Genomic DNA, 21711 nt, shown 5'->3' on the forward strand with positions numbered 1-21711 from the left:
GGCTGAAACGCGGCGTCGACTACCAGCCCTCAGGTAGGGTGGGGCTGGGGGGCGACACCCCCAGCGTGTGGGGGGGCCCAACAAGGCGGGGGGGGGGCAGTTTTACCCCCGGGGGGGGCTGTTTTCCCCGGGGGGGGTCGTTTTGCCCTGGGGGGGCCGTGGCGGTGGGGCTCCCCGGGGCAGAGCCCCCCCCCGATGTGGGGTCCCCCCGTCTCACGCCCCCTCCAGCGGCGGGGGCGGGGGGGCCGCTGTCCCTCTCCAGCCTCCTGGGGACCCTCGACGCCTTCGAGCTGGGGGGGGACGAGGCCGGGGGGGGCTCAGGGGACCCCCAGCCCGCGGGGGGGGGCAGCCCCCCGCCCCCCCTGCGCCGCGCCGACAGCCTGGAGGAGCTGCTGCGGAAGGTGGGTGCTGGGCGGGGAGGGGGTGGGCGGGCGGGGGGGGTCCCTGTGGCCCCCCCGTGGCTCACCGGCCCCCCCAGGAGGTGGCGGAGCCCCCCCCGGCCCCCCCCGCCGCCCCCCCGGAGCCCCCCGAGGAGCAGTGGGCCATCCCCATCGACGCCAGCGCCCCCGTCGAGGGCTTCGAGCGGCTGGTCCCCGACCCGGCCTTCAAGGTGGGGGGGCCGGGGGGGCTTTGGGGGGGGCCGGGGGGGTCCTGGGGGGACTTTGGGGGGTCTGGGGGTGTGGGGGGGGTCTGAAGGGGCTTTGAAGGGCGCCTGGGGGGGGCTTTGGGGGGCACTGGGGGGTCCTGGGCTGGGGGGGGGAGTCTTGGGGGGACATTGGAGGGGTCTGGGGGTGTGGGGGGGGCTTTGGGGGGGTCTGGGGGGACTTTGGAGGGGTCTGGGGGTGTGTGGGGGGGTCTGGGGGGTCCTGGGGGGACGTTGGAGGGGTCTGGGGGGTGTGGGGGGGGTCTGGGGGGACTTTGGAGGGGTCTGGGGGTGTGGGGGGGGCTTTGGGGGGGTCTGGGGGGTCCTGGGGGGACGTTGGAGGGGTCTGGGGGTGGGGGGTGGGGTCTGGAGGGGCTTTAAAGGGCACCTGGGGGGGGCTTTGGGGGGTGCCAGAGGGGTCCTGGGCTGGGGGGGGGTTTGGAGAGGATTTGGGGGACACTGGGGGGCCCTGGGGGGGGGCTTTGGGATGTGGGGGGGTCTGGAGGGGTTTTGGGGGGTGCCAGGGGGTCCTGGGGGGACTTAGGAGGGGTCTGGGGGTGCTGTGGGGTGCGGGTGGGGGGGGTCTGGAGGGGATTTGGGGGGCACTGGGGGTTCTTGGGGGGGGGCTTTGGGATGTGGGGGGGGTCTGGAGGGGCTTTGGGGGGTCCTGGGTTGTTTGGGGGGGACTTTGGGCTGGGGGGGGGTTCCTGGGGGGACTTTGGGGGGGCCTGGGGGGCTCTGGGATGCGCGGGGGGGCCCGGGGGGGGCAGGAGCGGAGGCCTGCGGGGTTTCGGGGGGCCGGCCCCCCCGGCGCCCGCTGACGCCCCCGCAGTGGCCCTTCGCGCCCGACCCCTTCCAGCAGCAGGCCGCGCTCTGCCTGGAGCGGGGCCACTCGCTGCTGGTGGCCGCCCACACCTCGGCCGGCAAAACCGCCGTGGCCGAGTACGCCATCGCCCTGGCCCAGCGCCACATGACCCGGTGCGCCCCCAACCCGGGGGGCCCCTCCCCAGCACCCCCCTCTGCCCCCCGCCCCTCCCGTCTCTGCTGACCCCCCCCCCGGGGGTCCCCAAATCCCCTCTGGACGCGCCCCGATCCCCCCAGGCCCCCCCGGGGATCCCCAAATCCCCTCTGGATGCGCCCCAATCCCCCCGGGGGTCCCCAAATCCCCTCTGGATGCGCCCCGATCCCCCCAGACCCCCCCCGGGGGTCCCCAAATCCCCTCTGGATGCACCCCGATCCCCCCAGGTCCCCCCGGGGGTCCCAAATCCCCTCTGGATGCACCCCGATCCCCCCAGGTCCCCCCGGGGGTCCCCAAATCCCCTCTGGATGCGCCCTGATCCCCCCAGGCCCCCCCGGGGGTCCCCAAATCCCCTCTGGATGCACCCCGATCCCCCCAGGCCCCCCCGGGGCTCCCCAAATCCCCTCTGGATGCGCCCCGATCCCCCCAGGGGTCCCCAAATCCCCTCTGGATGCACCCCGATCCCCCCAGGCCCCCCCAGGGGTCCCCAAATCCCCTCTGGACGTGCCCTGATCCCCCTGGGGGTCCCCAAATCCCCTCTGCCCCCCCCCCAATCCCCCCAGGCCCCCCCAGGGGTCCCCAAATCCCCTCTGCCCCCCCCCCCCGATCCCCCCAGGCCCCCCCGGGGGTCCCCAAATCCCCTCTGCCCCCCCCCCCGATCCCCCCAGGCCCCCCCGGGGGTCCCCAAATCCCCTCTGCCCCCCCCCCCCGATCCCCCCAGGCCCCCCCCGGGGGTCCCCAAATCCCCTCTGCCCCCCCTCCAACCCCCCCAAAACCTCCCCAAACCCTCTCCAGACCCCAGACCCCTCTCGGCGTCCCCCCGTTCCCCGTCCTCCGCCCCCCGGGGCGTCCTGGGGGTCCGCCCCCCCCGCTGACCCCCCGCCCCCCCCAGGACCATCTACACCTCCCCCATCAAGGCGCTTTCCAACCAGAAATTCCGGGATTTCAAGGCGACGTTCGGGGACGTGGGGCTGCTGACGGGGGACGTGCAGCTGCGCCCCGAGGCCTCCTGCCTCATCATGACCACCGAGATCCTGCGGTGAGCCCCGGGGGGGCCTGGGGGGGTCTCGGCCCCCCCAAATTTCACTTATTCCCCCCCCCCCGTGCCAGGTCGATGCTTTACAACGGCTCCGACATCATCCGGGACCTGGAGTGGGTCATCTTCGATGAGGTGCACTACATCAACGACGCGGAGGTGAGGAGGGGTCTGCGGGGGTCTGGGGGGTCTCTGGGGCGGTTTGTGGGGGTCTCGGCCCCCCCCCCCGACCCCCTGCCCCCCCCCAGCGCGGCGTGGTGTGGGAGGAGGTGCTGATCATGCTGCCCGAGCACGTCAAGCTGATCCTGCTCAGCGCCACCGTCCCCAACGCCCTCGAGTTCGCCCAGTGGGTCGGGTAAGGTGGGGGGGTCCCTGGGGGTCCCTGGGGTGAGCTGGGGGGCTATGGGGGGTCTGGGGGCTCCTGGGGGTCCCTGGGGTGAGGCTGGGGGGCTATGGGGGGTCTGGGGGCTGCTGGGGGTCCCTGGGGTGAGCTTGGGGGGCTATGGGGGGTCTGGGGACTGCTGGGGGTCCCTGGGGTCAGCTTGGGGGGCTATGGGGGGCCTGGGGGCTGCTGGGGGTCCCTGGGGTGAGCTGGGGGGCTATGGGGGGCCTGGGGGCTGCTGGGGGTCCCTGGGGTGAGCTTGGGGGGCTATGGGGGGCCTGGGGGCTGCTGGGGGTCCCTGGGGTGAGCTTGGGGGGCTATGGGGGGTCTGGGGGCTGCTGGGGGTCCCTGGGGTGAGCTGGGGGGCTATGGGGGGTCTGGGGGCTGCTGGGGGTCCCTGGGGTGAGCTTGGGGGGCTATGGGGGGCCTGGGGGCTGCTGGGGGTCCCTGGGGTGAGCTGGGGGGCTATGGGGGGCCTGGGGGCTGCTGGGGGTCCCTGGGGTGAGCTTGGGGGGCTATGGGGGGCCTGGGGGCTGCTGGGGGTCCCTGGGGTGGGGCGGGGGGGGCTGGGAGCATCTGGAGGGGGTGCCGGGGGTCTGGGGGGCTCTTGGGGGTCTGGGGGGGGCCGCGAGCTGGTTGGGGGGGCAGCTCGGGGGGGGGGGGGGGGATAACGACGTGGGGCGCTGCGGGGCAGGGCCGTGGGGGTCTGGGGGCGTCACGGGGCTCAGGGTGGCGGGGGGTGGGGACACGGGACCCCTCGCAGCCCCGTTTCGCCCGATTCCGCCCCGTTTCACCCCGTGTCGCCCCGCAGCCGCACCAAGCGCCGGCGCCTGCGGGTGATCAGCACGCGGCGGCGCCCGGTGCCGCTGGAGCATTTCCTCTACACCGGCAACAGCCCCCGCACCCGCCACCAGCTCTTCCTCCTCCTCGACGCCCACGGCAACTTCAGCACCCAGGGGTGAGCCCCACGGCCGCCCCACGGCCACCCGCGGGCCGCCCCACAGCTGCCCCACAGCCACCCCACGGCCGCCCGCGCCCGCTGGTGCCTCGCTGCTGCCTCTGCAGAGGCCCCGGGGTGGTTTTATACGGCCCCGAGTGCGCCCTGCCCCACAGCCGGCCCCACAGCCAGCCCCACAGAGGCCGTGGGGTGGTCCTATACAGCCCTGAGCAGCCCCTGCCCCATAGCCAGCCCCACAGCCAGCCCCACAGAGGCCGTGGTGTGGTCCTACAGAGCCCTGAGCAGCCCCTGCCCCACAGCCAGCCCCATAGAGGCCGTGGGGTGGTCCTATACAGCCCTGAGCAGCCCCTGCCCCACAGCCAGCCCCATAGAGGCTGTTGGGTGGTCCTACAGAGCCTTGAGCAGCCCCTGCCCCACAGCCGGCCCCACAGAGGCCGTGGGGTGGTCCTACAGAGCCCTGAGCAGCCCCTGCCCCACAGCCAGCCCCATAGAGGCTGTGGGGTGGTCCTACAGAGCCCTGAGCAGCCCCTGCCCCACAGCCAGCCCCACAGAGGCCGTGGGGTGGTCCTACAGAGCCCTGAGCAGCCCCTGCCCCACAGCCAGCCCCACAGATGCCATGGGACGGTCCTACGCAGCCCCAAGCACAGCCTGCCCCACAGCCAGCCCCACAGCCAGCCCCATAGAGGCCATGGGGGGGCCCTGCACAGGCCTGAGTGCGCCCGGCCCCATAGCCAGTCCTATAGCCGGCCACATAGAGGCCGTGGGGTGGTCCTGTCGAGCCAGCCCCACAGCCAGCCCCACAGCGGCTGTGGTGCCACACGGCTCGCAGCCCGTCCCGCCTGCGCCGGCGGCCGCCCCGCTGCCCCCCGCCGCCCCCCCAGCCCCACCTCTGCCCCCCAGGTACTACGCGGCCGTGGAGGCCAAGAAGGAGCGGACCAGCAAGCACGCGCAGAGCTTCGGGGCCAAGCAGCCCACCATGGGGGGCACCGGCCCCGGGCAGGTCAGGGGGGGCCGCCGATGCCGTGGGGCGGCCGGGAGCTTCGGGGGTCCCCATCGCGCCCCCCCCTCACCCCGTTGCGCCCCCTCCCCAGGACCGGGGGGTCTGGCTGGCGCTGCTGGGGCTGCTGCGGGAGCGCGGGCAGCTGCCCGTCGTCGCCTTCACCTTCTCCCGCAGCCGCTGCGACGAGCACGCGGACGCGCTGGGCGCCCTCGACCTGGTCTCCAGCGCCGAGAAGGGCCGCGTCCGCCTCTTCTTCCAGCGCTGCGTCGCCCGCCTGCGCGGCTCCGACCGCCGCCTGCCCCAGGTCGGGGGGCTGGCAGGGACGGGGGGGCTCCGGGGGGGCTCCGGGGGGGGCTGGCAGGGACGGGGGGGCTCCGGGGGGGCTGGCAGGGACGGGGGGGGCTCCATGGGGGGCTTAGGGGGCTGGGGGGGGCTCCATGGGGGGCTTAGGGGGCTGGGGGGGCTCCATGGGGGGCTAGAAGGGATGTGGGGGGCTCTGTGGGGGGCTTGAGGGGCTGTGGGGGGCTCTGTGGGGGGCTGGCAGGGACGGGGGGGCTCCGGGGGGGGCTGGCAGGGACGTGGGGGGCTTAAGGGGCTGTGGGGGGCTCCATGGGGGGCTAGAAGGGATGTGGGGGGCTCCGTGGGGGGCTTGAGGGGCTGGGGGGGGCTCCATGGGGGGCTGGAAGGGATGGGGGGGCTCCGGGGGGGCTTAGGGGGCTGGGGGGGGGTTAAGAGGGGCTTAGGGGTCTCTGGGGGGGGCTCCGTGGGGGGCTGGCAGGGACGTGGGGGGCTCCATGGGGGGCTTAAGGGGACATGGGGGTCCAGAAGGGGCTTAGGGAGCTCTGTGGGGGGGTTTAAGGGGCTGTGGGGGCTCCATGGGGGGCTAAAAGGGATGTGGGGGGTCTGTGGGGGGCTGGAACGGATATAGGGGGGCTGAGGGGGGGCTTAGGGGGCTTAAGGGGATGTGGGGGGTCTGGGGGGGGCTGGAAGGGACATGAGGGCTCTGTGGGGGGCTCCATGGGGGGCTAGAGGGGATGTGGGGGGCTCCGGGGGGGCTTAGGGGGCTGGGGGGAGCTCTGTGAGGGGCTGGGGGCGCCGTGGGGCCGCTGACCCCCCCGCGTCCCCCCAGGTGCTGCGCATGGCGGAGCTGCTGCAGCGCGGCATCGGGGTGCACCACGGCGGGGTGCTGCCCCTGCTCAAGGAGGTGGTGGAGATGCTCTTCAGCCAGGGGCTGGTCAAGGTGCGCCGTGGGGCGGCCGTGGGGCGGCCGTGGGGCTGGGGGGGCCGCCTGGGGAGGGGCGCGCTGCGGGGCTGGGCGAGGGGCGACGCGTCCAGCACGGGCCGCGCGGCGTCCCGCCCCACGGCGGGGCTCCCCTGCCCCACGGCGGGGCTCCCCCGCCCCACGGCGGCCCCCCGCGTCACCCCACATCTCCCCCCCGCCCCCCAGGTGCTCTTCGCCACCGAGACCTTCGCCATGGGGGTGAACATGCCGGCCCGCACCGTCGTCTTCGACTCCATCCGCAAGCACGACGGCAACAACTTCCGCGACCTCCTGCCCGGTGAGGGGGCGGCCGTGGGGCGGCCGTGGGGCTGTGGGCACCGTGGGGCGGCCGTGGGGCAGCCGTGGGGCTGTGGGCACCGTGGGGCGGCCGTGGGGCGGCCGTGGGGCAGCCGTGGGTCTCAGCGCCCCCCCCGCCCCCCAGGGGAGTACGTGCAGATGTCGGGGCGCGCGGGGCGGCGGGGGCTGGACTCCACCGGCACCGTCATCATCCTCTGCAAGGGGCCCGTCCCCGAGATGGCCGACCTGCACCGCATGATGCTGGTGAGTCCCCGTCGCCCCCCGTCGCCCCCCGTCGCCCCCCGTCGCCCCCGTCGCCCCCCGTCACCGCCCCCGTCTCGCCCCCGCCCCCCAGGGCCGCCCCACGCGCCTGCAGTCCCAGTTCCGCCTCACCTACTCCATGATCCTCAACCTGCTGCGGGCACGGGCGCTGCGCGTCGAGGACATGATGCGGCGCAGCTTCTCCGAGTTCCACCTGCGGCGCGACGCCCCGGTACCGGGGGGCGGGGGCGTCCCAGTATGGGGCTGGGGGCGCCCCAGTATGGGGCTGGGGGCGTCCCAGTATGGGGCTGGGGACCCTGGGGGCGCCCCAGTATGGGGCTGGGGGCGTCCCAGTATGGGGCTGGGGACCCTGGGGGCGCCCCAGTATGGGACTGGGGGACATCGAGAGCATCCCAGTATGGGGCTGGGGACACTGGGGGCGCCCCAGTATGGGACTGGGGACACTGGGGACCATGGGGGCATCCCAGTATGGGGCTGGGGGACACTGGGGGCGCCCCAGTATGGGACTGGGGACCCTGGGGGCATCCCAGTATGGGGCTGGGGGACATTGAGAGCATCCCAGTATGGGGCTGGGGACACTGGGGACATCCCAGTATGGGACTGGGGACACTGGGGACCCTGGGGGCATCCCAGTATGGGGCTGGGGACACTGGGGGCGCCCCAGTATGGGACTGGGGACCCTGGGGGCATCCCAGTATGGGGCTGGGGGACATTGAGAGCATCCCAGTATGGGGCTGGGGACACTGGGGACATCCCAGTATGGGACTGGGGACACTGGGGACCCTGGGGGCATCCCAGTATGGGGCTGGGGACACTGGGGGTGTCCCAGTATGGGGCTGGGGGACACTGGGGATACGGGGCAGCCCCAGTACGGGACTGGGGCGCACCGGGGCGGCCCCAGTACAGGAGTGGGATGCACTGGGGGATGCTGGGGCGACCCCAGTACGGGACTGGGGGATGCTGGGGTGGCCCCAATGTGGCAGTGGGGCATACTGGGCACACAGGGCAGCCCCAGTATGGGACTGGGGCGCACTGGGGATGCTGGGGCGGCCCCAGTACGGGACTGGGGCATAGCGGGGTGGCCCCAGTATGGGACTGGGGCGCACTGGGGATGCTGGGGCGGCCCCAGCACGGCACTGGGGCGGCCCCAGCAGGGGACTGGGGGGTACTGGGGCGGCCCCAGCAGGGGACTGGTGTCGCCCCGGGCCCGCAGGCGCAGGAGCGGCGGGTGGCGGAGCTGCGGCGGGCGCTGGCGGCGCTGGGGGAGCCGGAGGCCGGGGGGGCCATGGCCGACCTGGCCCCCTACCACCGGGCCGCCCAGGGGCTGCGCCAGGCCCGCGCCCTGCTGCAGGTGGGGACTGGGGGGCACTGGGGAGACTGGGAGGACTGGGGGGGGGGGCCTGGGGATGCTGGGGGGCTCCTGGGGAAACTGGGAGTACTGGGGGGGGGTCACTGGGGAGACTGGGAGGACTGGGGGGGGGCCCTGGGGATCCTGGGGGGCTCCTGGGGGGCCCTGGGCATACTGGGAGGACTGGGGGGGGGTCACTGGGGAAACTGGGGGGCTCCTGGGGGGGCCCTGGGCATACTGGGAGGACTGGGGGTGGTCCCTGGGAAGACTGGGGGGCTCCTGGGGGGGCCCTGGGCATACTGGGAGGACTGGGGGGGGTCCCGGGGGAGACTGGGGGGCTCCTGGGGGTCCCTGGGGATACTGGGAGTACTGGGGGGGGTCCCTGGGGATGCTGGGGGGCTCCTGGGGGGGCTCCTGGGGGGTCCCTGGGGATAGTGGAGGGTCTTGGGGAAACTGGGGTGCACTGGGGGGGTCTCTGGGGATACTGGGGGTCCCTGGGTGCCCCTGGATGACGTTGGGGGGGTTGAGGGGTCCCGGGGGTCCCCGTCTGACGCGGGGGGGTCCCGGGGGTCCCTGCGTGACCTGGGGGGGTCCCGGGGGTCCCGGCAGCGGCGCCTGGCGGAGTCGGTGGCGGGGCTGCGGGCGCTGGCGCCCGGCCGGGTGGTGGTGGTCTGCACCCCCAAACACCGCAACGCCCTCGGCCTCATCCTCCAGGTACCCCCGACCCCCCCCGACCCCCGTATCTCCCCCTCCCCCACCACGAGGACCCCCCCGGGGTCCCCCCCCCCCCCGGGGACCCCCCTCACCCCCTGTCCCCCCCCCCCCCAGGTGTCCCCGGAGGGCTCCAGCCGCACCTTCACCACGCTGGTGCTGTGCGAGAAGCCCCCCGAGCAGGGGGGGCCGGCGGGGGACCCCCCCCATCCCCCCGAGGCCCCCTACCCCGAGGACCTGCTGCTCACCCGGCTCTTCGTGCCCGAGGGTCCGCACCCCCGCGGGCCGGGGGGGGCCCAAAACCGGGGTCCCGGGGGGGGGGTCCCCCCTGGGTGCTTGGGTGCCTCCTGGGGGGGGGGTGTCCCTGGACCCCTGGGTCCCCGCAGGGGATGGGGGGTCCCTGGGGGATGTGGGTGGGGGTCCCGGACCCCTGGGTCCCCCCCTGGACCCCTGGGTTCCCACAGGGGATGGGGGGTCCCTGGGGGGTGTGGGTGGGGGTCCTGGATCCCTGGGTCCCCCTGGGGGGCTTGGGGGGGTCCCTGGACCCCTGGGTCCCCCCCGGACCCCTGGGTCCCTGCAGGGGATGGGGGGTCCCTGGGGGGTGTGGGTGGGGGTCCCGGACCCCTGGGTTCCCACAGGGGATGGGGGGTCCCTGGGGGGTGTGGGTGGGGGTCCCGGACCCCTGGGTCCCCCCCTGGACCCCTGGGTTCCCACAGGGGATGGGGGGGGGGTCCTTGGGGGGTGTGGGTGGGGGTCCTGGACCCCTGGGTCCCCCTGGGGGGCTTGGGGGGGTCCCTGGACCCCTGGGTCCCCGCAGGGGATGGGGGGGTCCTTGGGGGGTGTGGGTGGGGGTCCCGGGCCCCTGGGTCCCCTCGGGGGGTTTGGGGGGGGTCCCGGGCCCCTGGGTCCCCCCGGGGGGTTTGGGGGGGGTCCCGGGACCCCTGGGTCCCCCCCAGACGCCTGCGTCCCCCCCAGGTCCGTGCGGCCACGCGCTGGAGAAGCTGCAGCCCGGGGACATGGCGGGGGTCACGGCCAAGACCCTGCGGGTGAACCCCGAGAAGCTGCTGCAGGAGCTGCGGCCCCGCCAGGGCCCCCGCCCCAGGTGGGGGAGCCGCGGGGGGCTGCGGGGTCCCCAGGGGGAGTTTGGGGGTCCCCGGGGGGGGCTGGGGTCCCTGGGGGGTCCCCAAGGGGAGTTTTGGGGTTCCCAGGGAGGGCTGGGGTCTTCAAGGGGAGTTTTGGGCTTTTCAGGGGGTTTTGGGGTCCCTGGGGGGGTCCCTGGGGGGAGTTTTGGGGTCTCCAAGGGGAGTTTTGGGGTTTTTTTGGGGGGGGGGGGGCTGAGGGTGCTCTTGGGGGGGGGTCTCCCTGGTTTTGGGGTTCCTGGGTGGGGTCTTTCAGGGGTATTCATATGTGGGGGGGTCCCTGGGGGGGGGTTCTCCCCCATTTTGGGGTCCCTGGGGGGGGGGGTCCCGGTTTTGGGGTCCCTGGGAGGGGTCTCCCCCATTTTGGGGTCCCTGGGGGGGGGGTGTCCCCGTTGTGGGGTCCCTGGGGGGGGTCTTTTCGCAGTTTCGGGTCTCGGGGGGGGTCCCGGGGGGTTCCCCCATGGCGGGGCCCCCCCCTGACCCCCCCCGTGCCCCCCAGGCCGGAGCCCCCCGGGCCGGAGGTGGGGGCGGCGGTGCAGGAGCTGGCCCGGCTGGCGGGGGGGGCCCCGGGGGGGCTCCCCCTCCTCGACCCGGTGGGGGCCCTGCAGCTGCGGGACCCCGAGGCCGTGGAGGCGGCCGCCCGCGCCCGCGCCCTGGCCGCCTCCCTGGGCGCCTTCCGCTGCGTCCACAGCCCCCGCTTCCCCCAGCAGGTACGGGGGGGCCGGGGGGCTCGGGGCGGGGGGCTCGGGGCGCCGGTGACCCCCCCGCTGTCTCCCCCCCCCAGTACGCCCAGTTCGCCGCCCGGCAGGAGCTGCTGGAGCAGCTGGAGCATCTCCAGTTCCTGCTGTCGGACCAGTCGCTGCTGCTGCTGCCTGAGTACCACCAGCGCGTGGCCGTGGGTGCCCCCGTGTCCCCTTCGTGTCCCCCCCCCCCCGTCCCCTGGGACCCCCGGGACCCCCTCAGGTCCCCATGTCCCTGCCCCGCGTCCCCTGGGACCCCCCACATCCCCTGGGACCCCCGTGTCCCCCCCCCCACGTCCCTGCTGCTGCCCAGGTACCACCGGCGCGTGGCTGTGGGTGCCCCCCGTGTCCCCTGGGACCCCCCATGTCCCCCCCCCCGTGTCCCCCGTGTCCCCCGGGACCCCCCATGTCCCCCCCCGTGTCCCCTGGGACCCCTGGGACCCCCCATGTCCCACCCTGTGTGTCCACCTGTGTCCCCGGGGACCCCCCATGTCCCCCCCCATGTCTCCTGGGACCCCCAGGACCCCCCATGTCCCACCCCATGTGTCCCCCTGGGACCCCCCCATGTGCCCCCCCATGTCCCCTGGGACCCACGGGACCCCCCATGTCCCCCCCACGTCCCCCGGGACCCCCCATGTCCCACCCCATGTCCCCCCCATGTCCCTTGGGACCCCTTCAGGACCCCGTGTCCCCCCCACGCTCTCTGGGACCCCCCCCAGGGTCCCCACCTTGCCCTAAAGCTGAGCCACGTGGACGGGGGGGGTCCCCACGTCCCCGTCCCCCCCCCCGGCGCTGCAGGCGCTGGGCTACGCGGACAGGGTGTCCCCCCCCCCCGCGTCCCCGCGTCCCCCCAAGGCCCCCGCTGTCCCGCAGGTGCTGCGGGCGCTGGGCTACGTGGCGGCGGGGGGCGCGGTGGCCCTGGGGGGGCGCCTGGCCTCGCTGCTGAGCTCCCACGAGCTGGTGCTGACCGAGCTGCTGCTGGGCAACGTCCTGGCCCCGCTGCGCCCCGAGGAGAGCGTCGCCCTCCTCTCCTGCATGGTCTGCCCGGGGCGCGGGGAGCCCCCTCCCCACCTGCCGCCCCCCCTCCAGCAGGTACCGGGCTCGCCCCCCCGATATCGGCGTCCCTGGGGCTTTTGGGGGGCTGGGGGGGGGGGCCCGGGCGGGGGGAGCCCCCCCTGCCTCCAGCAGGAACCCGCACGGGGGTCCCTGGGGGGGCTGGGGGGTGGAGGGGGGGTCCCGGAGGCTGGGGGGGGTCTCTCAGGGGCAGGGGGCTGTGGGGCAGAGCAGGGGCCCCCCCGACTCCGGGGTCCCTGAGGCTGTGGGGGGCCATGGGGCAGGGTGGGGGTCCCTGACCCGGGGGTCCCGGTGCCCCCCCAGGGCGTGGAGCGGGTGCGGGCGGTGGCGCGGGGTGGGGGTCCCTGACCCGGGGGTCCCGGTGCCCCCCCGGGGCGTGGAGCGGGTGCGGGCGGTGGCGCGGGGTGGGGGTCCCTGACCCGGGGGTCCCGGTGCCCCCCCCGGGGCGTGGAGCGGGTGCGGGCGGTGGCGCGGGGTGGGGGTCCCTGACCCGGGGGTCCCGGTGCCCCCCCGGGGCGTGGAGCGGGTGCGGGCGGTGGCGCGGGGTGGGGGTCCCTGACCCGGGGGTCCCGGTGCCCCCCCCGGGGCGTGGAGCGGGTGCGGGCGGTGGCGCGGGGTGGGGGTCCCTGACCCGGGGGTCCCGGTGCCCCCCCAGGGCGTGGAGCGGGTGCGGGCGGTGGCGCGGGGTGGGGGTCCCTGACCCGGGGGTCCCGGTGCCCCCCCCGGGCGTGGAGCGGGTGCGGGCGGTGGCGCGGGGTGGGGGTCCCTGACCCGGGGGTCCCGGTGCCCCCCCAGGGCGTGGAGCGGGTGCGGGCGGTGGCGCGGGGTGGGGGTCCCTGACCCGGGGGTCCCGGTGCCCCCCCGGGGCGTGGAGCGGGTGCGGGCGGTGGCGCGGGGTGGGGGTCCCTGACCCGGGGGTCCCGGTGCCCCCCCAGGGCGTGGAGCGGGTGCGGGCGGTGGCGCAGCGCGTGGGGCAGCTGCAGCAGGAGTGCGGCCTCAGCCAGAGCGTCGAGGAGTTCGTCGAGCAGTTCGGCTTCGGCCTCGTCGAGGTCGTCTACGAGTGGGCCCGCGGCATGGTGAGACCCCCCGCGACCCCCGGGACCCCCCCAAGACCCCTGGGATCTCCCTGAGACCCCCCAGAACCCCCCCTGGGAGACCCTGAGACCCCCAGGACCCCCTGGGACTCCCCTGAGACCCCCCAGAACCCCCCCCCGGGACACCCTGAGACCCCCGGGACTCCCCCCTGAGATCCCAGGACCCCCCTGGGACCCCTCCGGGACCCCCTGCGACCCCCAGGATCCCCTTTCCCCCCCAGAGCCCCCCGTCCTGCCCGGCCCTGCCCTGTGGGGCTCCATGGCTGCCCCGTCCCCCTGCTCCCCACTGACCCCCGGTCCCCCCCTGCCCCTCGGTCCCCTGGCCCCATGGTCCCACTGCCCCCCCAGTCCCCATCCTCAGGGTCCCTCTTTGCCCCCCAGTCCCCGTTCTCAGGGTCCCCCCAGTCCCTTTGCCCCCCCAGTCCCCATCTGGGGACTCCCCCCCATGCCCCCAGCCCTCCCAGTCTCCCCATTCCCCATCTTCAGGGTCCCGCCCATGCCCCCAGTCCCTGCGGTCCCCCCCAGTTCCCCCATTCCCCATCCTCGGGGTCCCTCCTTGCGCTTCAGTCCCCCCCATTCCCCGTCCTCAGGGTCCCCCTATTCCCCCAGTCCCCCCATTGTCCAGCCCGGGGCTCCCCCCCATGCCCCCAGTCCCCCCATTCCCCATCCTTGGGGTCCCCCCCATGCCCCCAGTCCCCCCAGTCCCCATCCTTGGGGTCCCCCCAGTCCCTTTTCCCCCCCATTCCCCATCCCGGGGCTCCCCCCTATTCCCCCAGTTCCCCCCAGTCACCCCCAGTCCCCCTGCCGGGGCTCCCCCCTATTCCCCCATTCCCCCAGTTCCCCCCATTCCCCATCCCGGGGCTCCCCCCCATGCCCCCAGTCCCCCCGGTCCCCCCATTCCCCATCCTTGGGGTCCCCCCAGTCCCTTTGCCCCCCCATTCCCCATCCCGGGGCTCCCCCCTATTCCCCCAGTCCCCCCAGTCCCCCCAGTCCCCCTGCCGGGGCTCCCCCCTATTCCCCCAGTCCCCCCCAGTCCCCCCAGTCCCCCTGCCGGGGCTCCCCCCCGTCCCCCCGCCCTGACGCCGCGGCCCCCAGCCCTTCGCGGACATCGCCCGGCTGGCGGCGGTGCAGGAGGGGGCCGTGGTGCGCTGCATCCAGCGGCTGGAGGAGACGTGCCGGGAGGTGCGCCAGGCCGCCCGCCTGGTGGGGGAGCCCGCCCTGGCCGCCAAGATGGAGGCCGCCTCCAACATGATCAAGCGCGACATCGTCTTCGCCGCCAGCCTCTACACCCAATAAAGGCTCTGCCCCCGCCTCCGCCTCCCGCGCCCCAGCGCCGCGCGGGGACCCCCAGCGCCGGGGCTCGGCCCCGGCCCCCCCCCCCCCCCAGCAGTGGCTCAGCCCCAGCCCCCCCATTGCTCCACGGGGTTCAGTCCCCCCCCAGGGGCTTATGTGGTTCAGTTTGTCCCCCCCGTTGCTCCGCATGGTTCAGTCCGGGCCCCCCACGGGGTCCTGTGTCCCCCCCATTGCTCTGCATGGTTCAGTCCGGGCCCCCCAGGGGGTCCTGTGTCCCCCCCATTGGTTTATATGGTTCAGTACGCCCCCCCCATTGATGTACATGGTTCAGTCCACCCCCCCGTGAGTCTACGTGGTTCATTCTATCCCCCCCCATTGGTCTACGTGGTTCAGTCTGTTCCCCCTAATTGGTCCACATGGTTCAGTCCACCTCCCCATTGACCCACGTGATTCAGTCTGTTCCCCCCCCCCCATTGGTCCACATGGTTCAGTCCGTCCCCCCATTGGTCTACGTGGTTCAGGCTGTTCCCCCCCCATTGGCCCCACGTGATTCAGTCCGGGCCCCCCCATTGGTCCATATGGTTCAGTCTGTTCCCCCCCATTGGCCCCACATGGTTCACTCCGCCCCTTGACCCACGTGATTCAGTCCGGCCCCCCCCCCCCATTGGTCCCACATGGTTCAGTCCGCCCCTTGACCCACGTGATTCAGTCCGGCCCCCCCCCCCCATTGGTCCCACATGGTTCAGTCCGCCCCTTGACCCACGTGATTCAGTCTATCCCCCCCATCGGCCCCACATGGTTCAGTCCGTTCCCCCCCCCCCGCCCCACGTGGTTCAGCCCGCTGGCTCCGCCCATCCGCGCCGGCTCCTTTGAGGCAGCCCCGCCCCCGGCTCCGCGACGTCATCAGTGCGCGCCGGGCGGCCAAGGCGTCGGCGTCGCGACGTCATCGGGACGGGACGGGACGGGACGGGAGGGGAGGGGACCCCGCCATGGGCCGCCGCCGCCTCCTCCTCTGCGGCGCCTTCGGGGCCAAGAGGCCGCGCCTGGAGCCGGGGCCCGGGGCCGCGGGGCCCGGGGGGGAGGCGGGGGGGGGCCCGGGGCAGCGCGGGGTCGGTGGAGGCGGCGCTGCGGGACGTGGCCGCTCTTTTCCCCCGGGGTCTCTTCGGGGACGCGCTGCCCCCGCTGGTTCTCCGCCATCAGCTCTACAGCCTCGTCAGCGACCGCACCGCCGTCGACCGGCACCTGGTGAGGCCGGGACCCCCCCCCACCCCCCCCCCCCGGGCCGGGTCCCCCCCGTTCACCCCCTCCCCCCCCTCCCCAGAACCGGCTGAGGGACGAGGGCCGCATCCGGTTGCTCCACCTGGGGCTGGGCAGCGACGCGCTGGGGGTCGTCTTCACGGAGCCCTACCGGGAGAAGGTAGCGGGGGGTTTCGGGGCGAATCCGCGGGGTTTCGGGGGGGGCTCTCGCTGACTTCTTCGGGTTTTTATCTCCCCAGGTGCTGGCGGCGGTGGCGGGGACCCCGCGCGCGGGGCTGGTGCGGCGATTCCTGGACGCGGCCGTGGCCGCTTGCCCCGACCTCGGCTACGAGCAGGGCCGCCTGCGGGCCCTGGGCTTCCAGGACGGCGACGTCACGTACGGGGGGGACCCCCGCCCCCACCCCCCGCGGCCCCCCACCCCCCCCAGGGACCCCCCCCCCCGCCCCTCCGGGGCGGGGGGGGGGGTCCCTGGGGGGGGTTGGGGGCCCCCCCCGTGGTGATTGAAGAGGGCGAGGGGTCCTCACCCCCCCCCTTCTTCCCCTCCCCCAGGCAGCTGGTGGCCGCGGGGGTGCTGACGGTCGCCGGCAGCTGGTGGCTGGCGGTGCCGGGGGTCGGCCGCTTCGTCCGGGCCTTCGTCCGCGGTGCGTGGGGGACCCCCCCCCCCGAGGGACCCCCAAACCCGCCCACCCCCCCCTCAAAGCCCTCAGGTGTCCCCCAAAACCTCCAGGGGACCCACACCCCCCCCCCAGGAGCCCTCAAACCCCCCCGACCCCCCTTCAGGAACCCCTAAAAGACCCCAGGGGACCTCCAACCCCCCCCCCCCGGCCCCCCAAAAACTCCAGGGGACCTCAACCCCTCCCAGGGGACCCCCAACCCCCCCAGGGCCCCCCAAAATCTCCAGGGGACCCCAACCCCTCCCAGGGCCCCCCAAACCCCTTATGGGACCCCCACTCCCCTCCAGGAGCCCCCCAACCTCCCCTCAGGTGCCCCCCAAAACCTCCAGGGGATTCCAACCCCCCCCAGGGGCACCCCCCCCCCCTCAGGAGCCCCTAAAAGCCCCCAGGGGACCCCCACATCCCCCCCTCAGGGCCCCCCAAACCCCTTATGGGACCCCCAACCCCCCCCAGGAGCCCCCCAAACCCCCCAGGGGACCCCAAACGCCATTCCCCAGCAGCCCCCCACCCCCCCAGGCCCCCCCGCGCCCCCCGGATCTGTGGGTCCCGTCCCCCCCGGACCCTTCCCGGGTGACCCCCGTCCCCGCAGGGCGCCGGGCGCTGCTGGGCGTCGTGCGCCGGGCGCGGCACCGGGAGGTGCCTCTGCGGGAGCTGAAGGCGCGAAGGGCCCCCCCCGGCGCCCGCCTGGGGGTGGGGTACCTCCTGCACGACCTCCTGGGGGCCCAGCTGCTGCGCAGGTACCCCTCCCCCCCCGGGGCCCCCCGCCACCCCCACGGACCCCTCCCCCCGGGGCCCCCCGCCACCCCCACGGACCCCTCCCCCCGGGGCCCCCCGCCACCCCCACGGACCCCTCCCCACCCCCCCCGGGGGCCCCGCCTGCCCCCCGCGTCCCCCCTGACCCCTGCGTGACCCCAATGTGACTCCTCAGTGACCCCTGACCGCTGTGTGACCCTTTTCTGCCCCCCCATGTGACCCCTGACCCCTGCATGACCCCGAGGTGACTCTGGGTACCCCCTGGGTGACCCCTGGCCCCTGCGTGACCCTTGTCTGCCCCCCATGTGACCCCTGATCCCTGCGTGACCCCGAGGTGACTCCTGCGTGACCCCTATGTGACTCCTCGGTGACCTCTAGGTGACCCCTGACCTCTGCGTGACCTTTATCTGCCCCCCCGTGTGACCCTTGACCCCTCTGTGACCCCGAGATGACTCCTGGGTGACCCCCGGGTGACCCTTGACCCGTGGGTGACCCCGGGTGACCCCTGACCCCTCCCCCGCAGCGTCCCCACCCCCTCGGGGCCGATGCTGCGATTGGCCGAGCCCTGACCCGGACGTTTCCCAGCATGCAACGGGGCCTGGTGGACCAAAAGGGGGGCGTGGCCGCGGCTGGCCACGCCCTTCCGCACGACAGGTGGGGGCGTGGCCTCCGCGGGCGCAGCGGGACGCGGAAGTGCAATAAAAGGGGGGTTTTCACCCCAAAAATCAGCCGGTTTCGGTGGGTGGGCCCCACCGGCGTCGCCGCTTTAAGGGAGGCCCCGCCCCCGCCGCCGTCGCCGCTTGAAGGGAGGCGCCGCGGCGGGCACGTGACGCGGCGGGCACGTGACGCGGCGGGGCCTTAAAGGGGCCGCGATGGCGCCGCGCCGCCGCCTCCCGGCGCTGCTGCTGCTGCTGGCGATCGGCGCCGCCGCCCGCTGGGCCGCGACCCCCGGGACGGTACCGCCGTTAGCGCCCCCGGCCCCCCCCATCGCCCCCCATTAACGCCCCCCCGGGCCCCCCCTTGCCCCCCGATAACACCTCCCTGCTCCCCCTTGCCCCCCTCAGAGCCCCCCGACCCCGCCACAGGCCCCTCCGAGCCCCCCCGTACCTTCCCCAGAGCCCCCCAGCCCCTCCATGGGCCCCCAAAGCCCCCCCAACTCCTCTACAGCCCCCCCAGAGCCCCTCAGAGCCCCCCAGCCCTTCTATAGGCCCCCCCCCATTGCCCCTACAGAGCCCCCAACCCCTCCATAGGCCCCCCCAAAGCCCCCCCACCCCCTCAGAGCCCCCCCCACCCCCCTATAGGCCCCCCAAGGCCCCCCCAACCTCTCTATAGGCCTCCTAAAGCCCCCCCCCAGCCTCTCAGAGCTCTCCAGGCCTTCTATAAGCCCCCTCATTGCCCCTACGGGGCCCCCCAACCTCTGCGTAGGCACCCCCAAGCCCCCCTGTAACCCCTCAGAGCCCCCCAGCCCCCTCTATAGACCCCCCAAAGCCCCCCCATAGCCCCTCAGAGCCCCCCAGCCCCTCAGAGCCCCCCCAACCCCTCCATAGGCCCCTCAAAGCCCCCCCCCCCGAGCCTCCGAACTGCTCTATATGCTCCCCATTGCCCCCCTGGCCCCCCCCATTGCCCCCCCGACCCCCCCATTGCCCCCCCCAGCCCCCCCATTGCCCCCCTGACCCCCCGTTCCCCCCCCAGGTGCGCCCACGGGTGGTGCGGGAGCAGCTGCTGTGGGTGAGCGGGGAGGGGCGCGGGGGGGTCCACACCTTCCGGGTGCCGCTGGTGGCCGTCACCCCCGGGGGGGCCCTGCTGGCCTGCGCCGAGGGGCGCAAGCGCTCGGCCGCCGACGTGGGGGCCAAGGTCATCGCCTGCCGCCACTCCCCCGACGGAGGTGGGGGGCCAGGGGGGGGCAAAGGGCTCTTGAGCTCTGGGGGGTCTAAGAGGGGTCTGGGGGGGGGGTTGGGGGGGTTAAAGAGCTCTTGAGGGGGCTCTGGGGGGTCTAAGAGGGGTCTGGGGGGGGTCTAAGAGGTCCCTGGGGGGGCCCTGGGGGGGTCAAAGGGCTCTTGAGGGGGCTCTGGGGGGTCTAAGAGGGGTCTGGGGGGGCCTGGGGTGGTCGGAGAGGTCTTAGGGGGGTCTGAGGGAGCCCTGGGGGGGCTGTGAGGTCTTTGGGGGGGGGCTGGGGGGACCTTGCGGGGGTCTGGGAGGTCTGGGGGGGCGCTGGAGGGGCCGGGGGGGGGTCAGGCAGTTCTCGGAGGGAGGTTGGGGGGGGTCCTGAGGGGACCCTATTGGACGTGGGGGGGGTCCTGAGGGGCTGGGGTGGCCCTGGGTGGTCCCTGAGGGGGGTTGGGGGCCCAGGGTGGTGCCGGGGGGCTCGGGGGGGGGGGGTCTGACCGCATGTCCCCCCCAGGCGCGACGTGGAGCCCGACGCGGGTGGCGGCGGACGACGGCTCGGCGGGGGATGGGCTGAGCCTGGGGGCGCTGGCGGTGGCGGGGGAGGAGGTGCTGCTGCTCTTCGCCCGCTGCGCCCACCCCCCCCAGGCCTGCGGCCCCCCCAGCACCCACCTCCTGCGCAGCCGCGACGGCGGCCGCTCCTGGGGACCCCCCCAGAACCTCTCGGGGGTCGTCGGCAACGAGGTCTTTGCCCCCGGGCCCGGCTACGGCATCCAGGTACCGGGGAGGGGGGCGGCGGGGGGCCGGGGGGTCCCTGGTGTCGGGGTGGGGGGGACCGGGGGGTCCCTGGGGTCCGGGGTGGGGGGGACCAGGGGGTCCCAGGGGCCTGGGGGGACCCCGGTGTCGGGGTGGGGGGGACTGGGGGGTCCCTGGGGTCCGGGGTGGGGGGGACCGGGGGGTCCCAGGGGCCTGGGGGGACCCCGGTGTCGGGGTGGGGGGGGACCAGGGGGTCCCTGGGGTCCGGGGTGGGGGGGACCAGGGGGTCCCAGGGGCCTGGGGGGACCCCGGTGTCGGGGTGGGGGGGACCGGGGGGGTCCCTGGGGTCCGGGGTGGGGGGGGACCGGGGGGTCCCAGGGGTCTGGGGGGGCCCCGGCGTCCCGAGGGGGGGTCACCCAAGGGCGCGGGGGGCCCCAGGGGCCTGGGGGGACCCCGGTGTCGGGGAATGGGGGGGTGACTGGGGGGCCCTGGGGGTCCCAGGCGCCCGGGCGGGGGGTCCCATGTGCGCGCCCCCCCCAGAAGCAGCGGGCGCCGGGGCGGGGGCGCCTGGTGTTCTGCGGCCACGGGACGCTGGAGCGGGATGGGGTCTCGCTGCTGCTGAGCGACGACGGGGGCCGGCACTGGCGGCGGGGGGGGGTCCTGCCCGCCATCCCCTTCGGGGCCCCCCGCCGCCCCCGGGACTTCACCCCCGATGAGTGCCAGGTTGGGGGGGACCCGGGGGGGCGGGGGGGGGGACCCCGGCCCTTTGGGGGGGGTCCTGGGGCAACGGGGGTCTCCCTGGGGACCCGGGTGTCTGGGGATGGGGGGGGACCCTCGTACCTGGGGGGTGGAGGGGGGACCCCAGCTCTTTGGGGGGGTCCTGGGGCAGTGGGGGGCTCTCAGTGGACCTGGGTGTCTGGGAATGGGGGGGGACCCCAGCCCTGTGGGGGGGTCCCGGGGCAACGGGGCCTCCCCAGGGAGTCGGGCAGCCGGGAATGGGGGGGACCCCAGCACTCTGGGGGGGTCCTGGGGCAATGGGGGGCTCCCTAGGGACCCAGGTTCCTGGGGATGGGGGGGGACTCTCATACCTGGGGGGTGGAGGGGGGACCCCAGCCCTTTGGGGGGGTCCTGGGGCAATGGGGGGCTCCCCAGGGACTCGGGCAGCCGGGAATGGGGGGGACCCCGGCCCTTTGGGGGGGTCCTGGGGCAACGGGGGGCTCCCCAGGGACTCGGGCAGCCGGGAATGGGGGGGACCCCAGCACTCTGGGGGGGTCCTGGGGCAATGGGGGGCTCCCCAGGGACTCGGGCAGCCGGGAATGGGGGGGACCCCGGCCCTTTGGGGGGGTCCTGGGGCAATGGGGGGCTCCCCAGGGACTCGGGCGGCCGGGAATGGGGGGGACCCCAGCCCTTTGGGGGGGTCCTGGGGCAACGGGGGGCTCCCCAGGGACTCGGGCAGCCGGGAATGGGGGGACCCCAGCCCTTTGGGGGGGTCCTGGGGCAATGGGGGGCTCCCCAGGGACTCGGGCAGCCGGGAATGGGGGGACCCCAGCACTCTGGGGGGGTCCTGGGGCAATGGGGGGCTCCCCAGGGACTCGGGCAGCCGGAAATGGGGGGACCCCGGCCCTTTGGGGGGGTCCTGGGGCAATGGGGGGCTCCCCAGGGACTCGGGCGGCCGGGAATGGGGGGGACCCCGGCCCTGTGGGGTCTCCCGGGTCCCAGCCGCCCCTGCCCGCAGCCCTACGAGCTGCCGGACGGCTCCATCGCCGTCAACATCCGGAACCAGAACTTCTACCGGTGCCGGTGCCGGATGGTGGCGCGGAGCTGGGACGGGGGCGAGACCCTTCCCCCCGGCGCCGTCACCTTCGACCCCGCCCTGGTCGACCCCGCCGTGGCGGCCGGCGTCCTCGTCACCGGCGACCTCGTCTTCTTCAGCAACCCCGCCCACGAGAGCCAGCGTGAGGGGGGCCGGGGGGCTGGGGCTGGGGCTGGGGGGGCCGGGGGGGGCTCGGGGGGACCCGGGTGGGGGCTCGGGGGGTCCTGGGGGGACCCAGGGAGGGTCCTGGGGGGGGTCCTGGGGGGTTCAGGGGGACCCGAGGGGGTTTGGGGGGACC

General features: G+C 75.4%; 2 protein-coding genes across 2 annotated transcripts; both read left to right on the forward strand.

Moving 5' to 3' along the window:
* Nucleotides 1–5: 5 nt before the first annotated feature.
* SKIC2 (SKI2 subunit of superkiller complex) lies at nt 6–14294 on the forward strand (the record flags this gene model as incomplete). Its single annotated transcript, XM_082339231.1, has 23 exons — nt 6–33; nt 229–401; nt 479–610; nt 1476–1621; nt 2554–2700; nt 2772–2856; nt 2946–3052; nt 3891–4037; nt 4938–5037; nt 5129–5341; nt 6167–6277; nt 6485–6596; nt 6741–6859; nt 6951–7088; nt 8091–8228; nt 8835–8939; nt 9054–9204; nt 9912–10038; nt 10575–10785; nt 10860–10970; nt 11689–11907; nt 12825–12965; nt 14079–14294. Coding segments are annotated over 23 exons (3162 nt in total), but the record flags the coding sequence as incomplete, so codon positions are not given.
* Nucleotides 14295–14598: 304 nt separating this feature from the next.
* On the forward strand, nt 14599–21619 carry LOC309604292 (uncharacterized protein; the record flags this gene model as incomplete). The annotated part of the gene is made up of 10 exons (XM_082339230.1): nt 14599–14618; nt 15155–15521; nt 15598–15693; nt 15773–15909; nt 16083–16174; nt 17484–17614; nt 18653–18845; nt 19362–19621; nt 20141–20323; nt 21336–21619. Coding segments are annotated over 10 exons (1763 nt in total), but the record flags the coding sequence as incomplete, so codon positions are not given.
* Between the last annotated feature and the right edge of the window lie 92 nt (nt 21620–21711).

This window comes from Platalea leucorodia, assembly GCF_965183815.1.
Source record: "Platalea leucorodia genome assembly, contig: HAP1_HAP1_SCAFFOLD_607, whole genome shotgun sequence".
Taxonomy (NCBI): Eukaryota; Metazoa; Chordata; class Aves; order Pelecaniformes; family Threskiornithidae; genus Platalea; species Platalea leucorodia.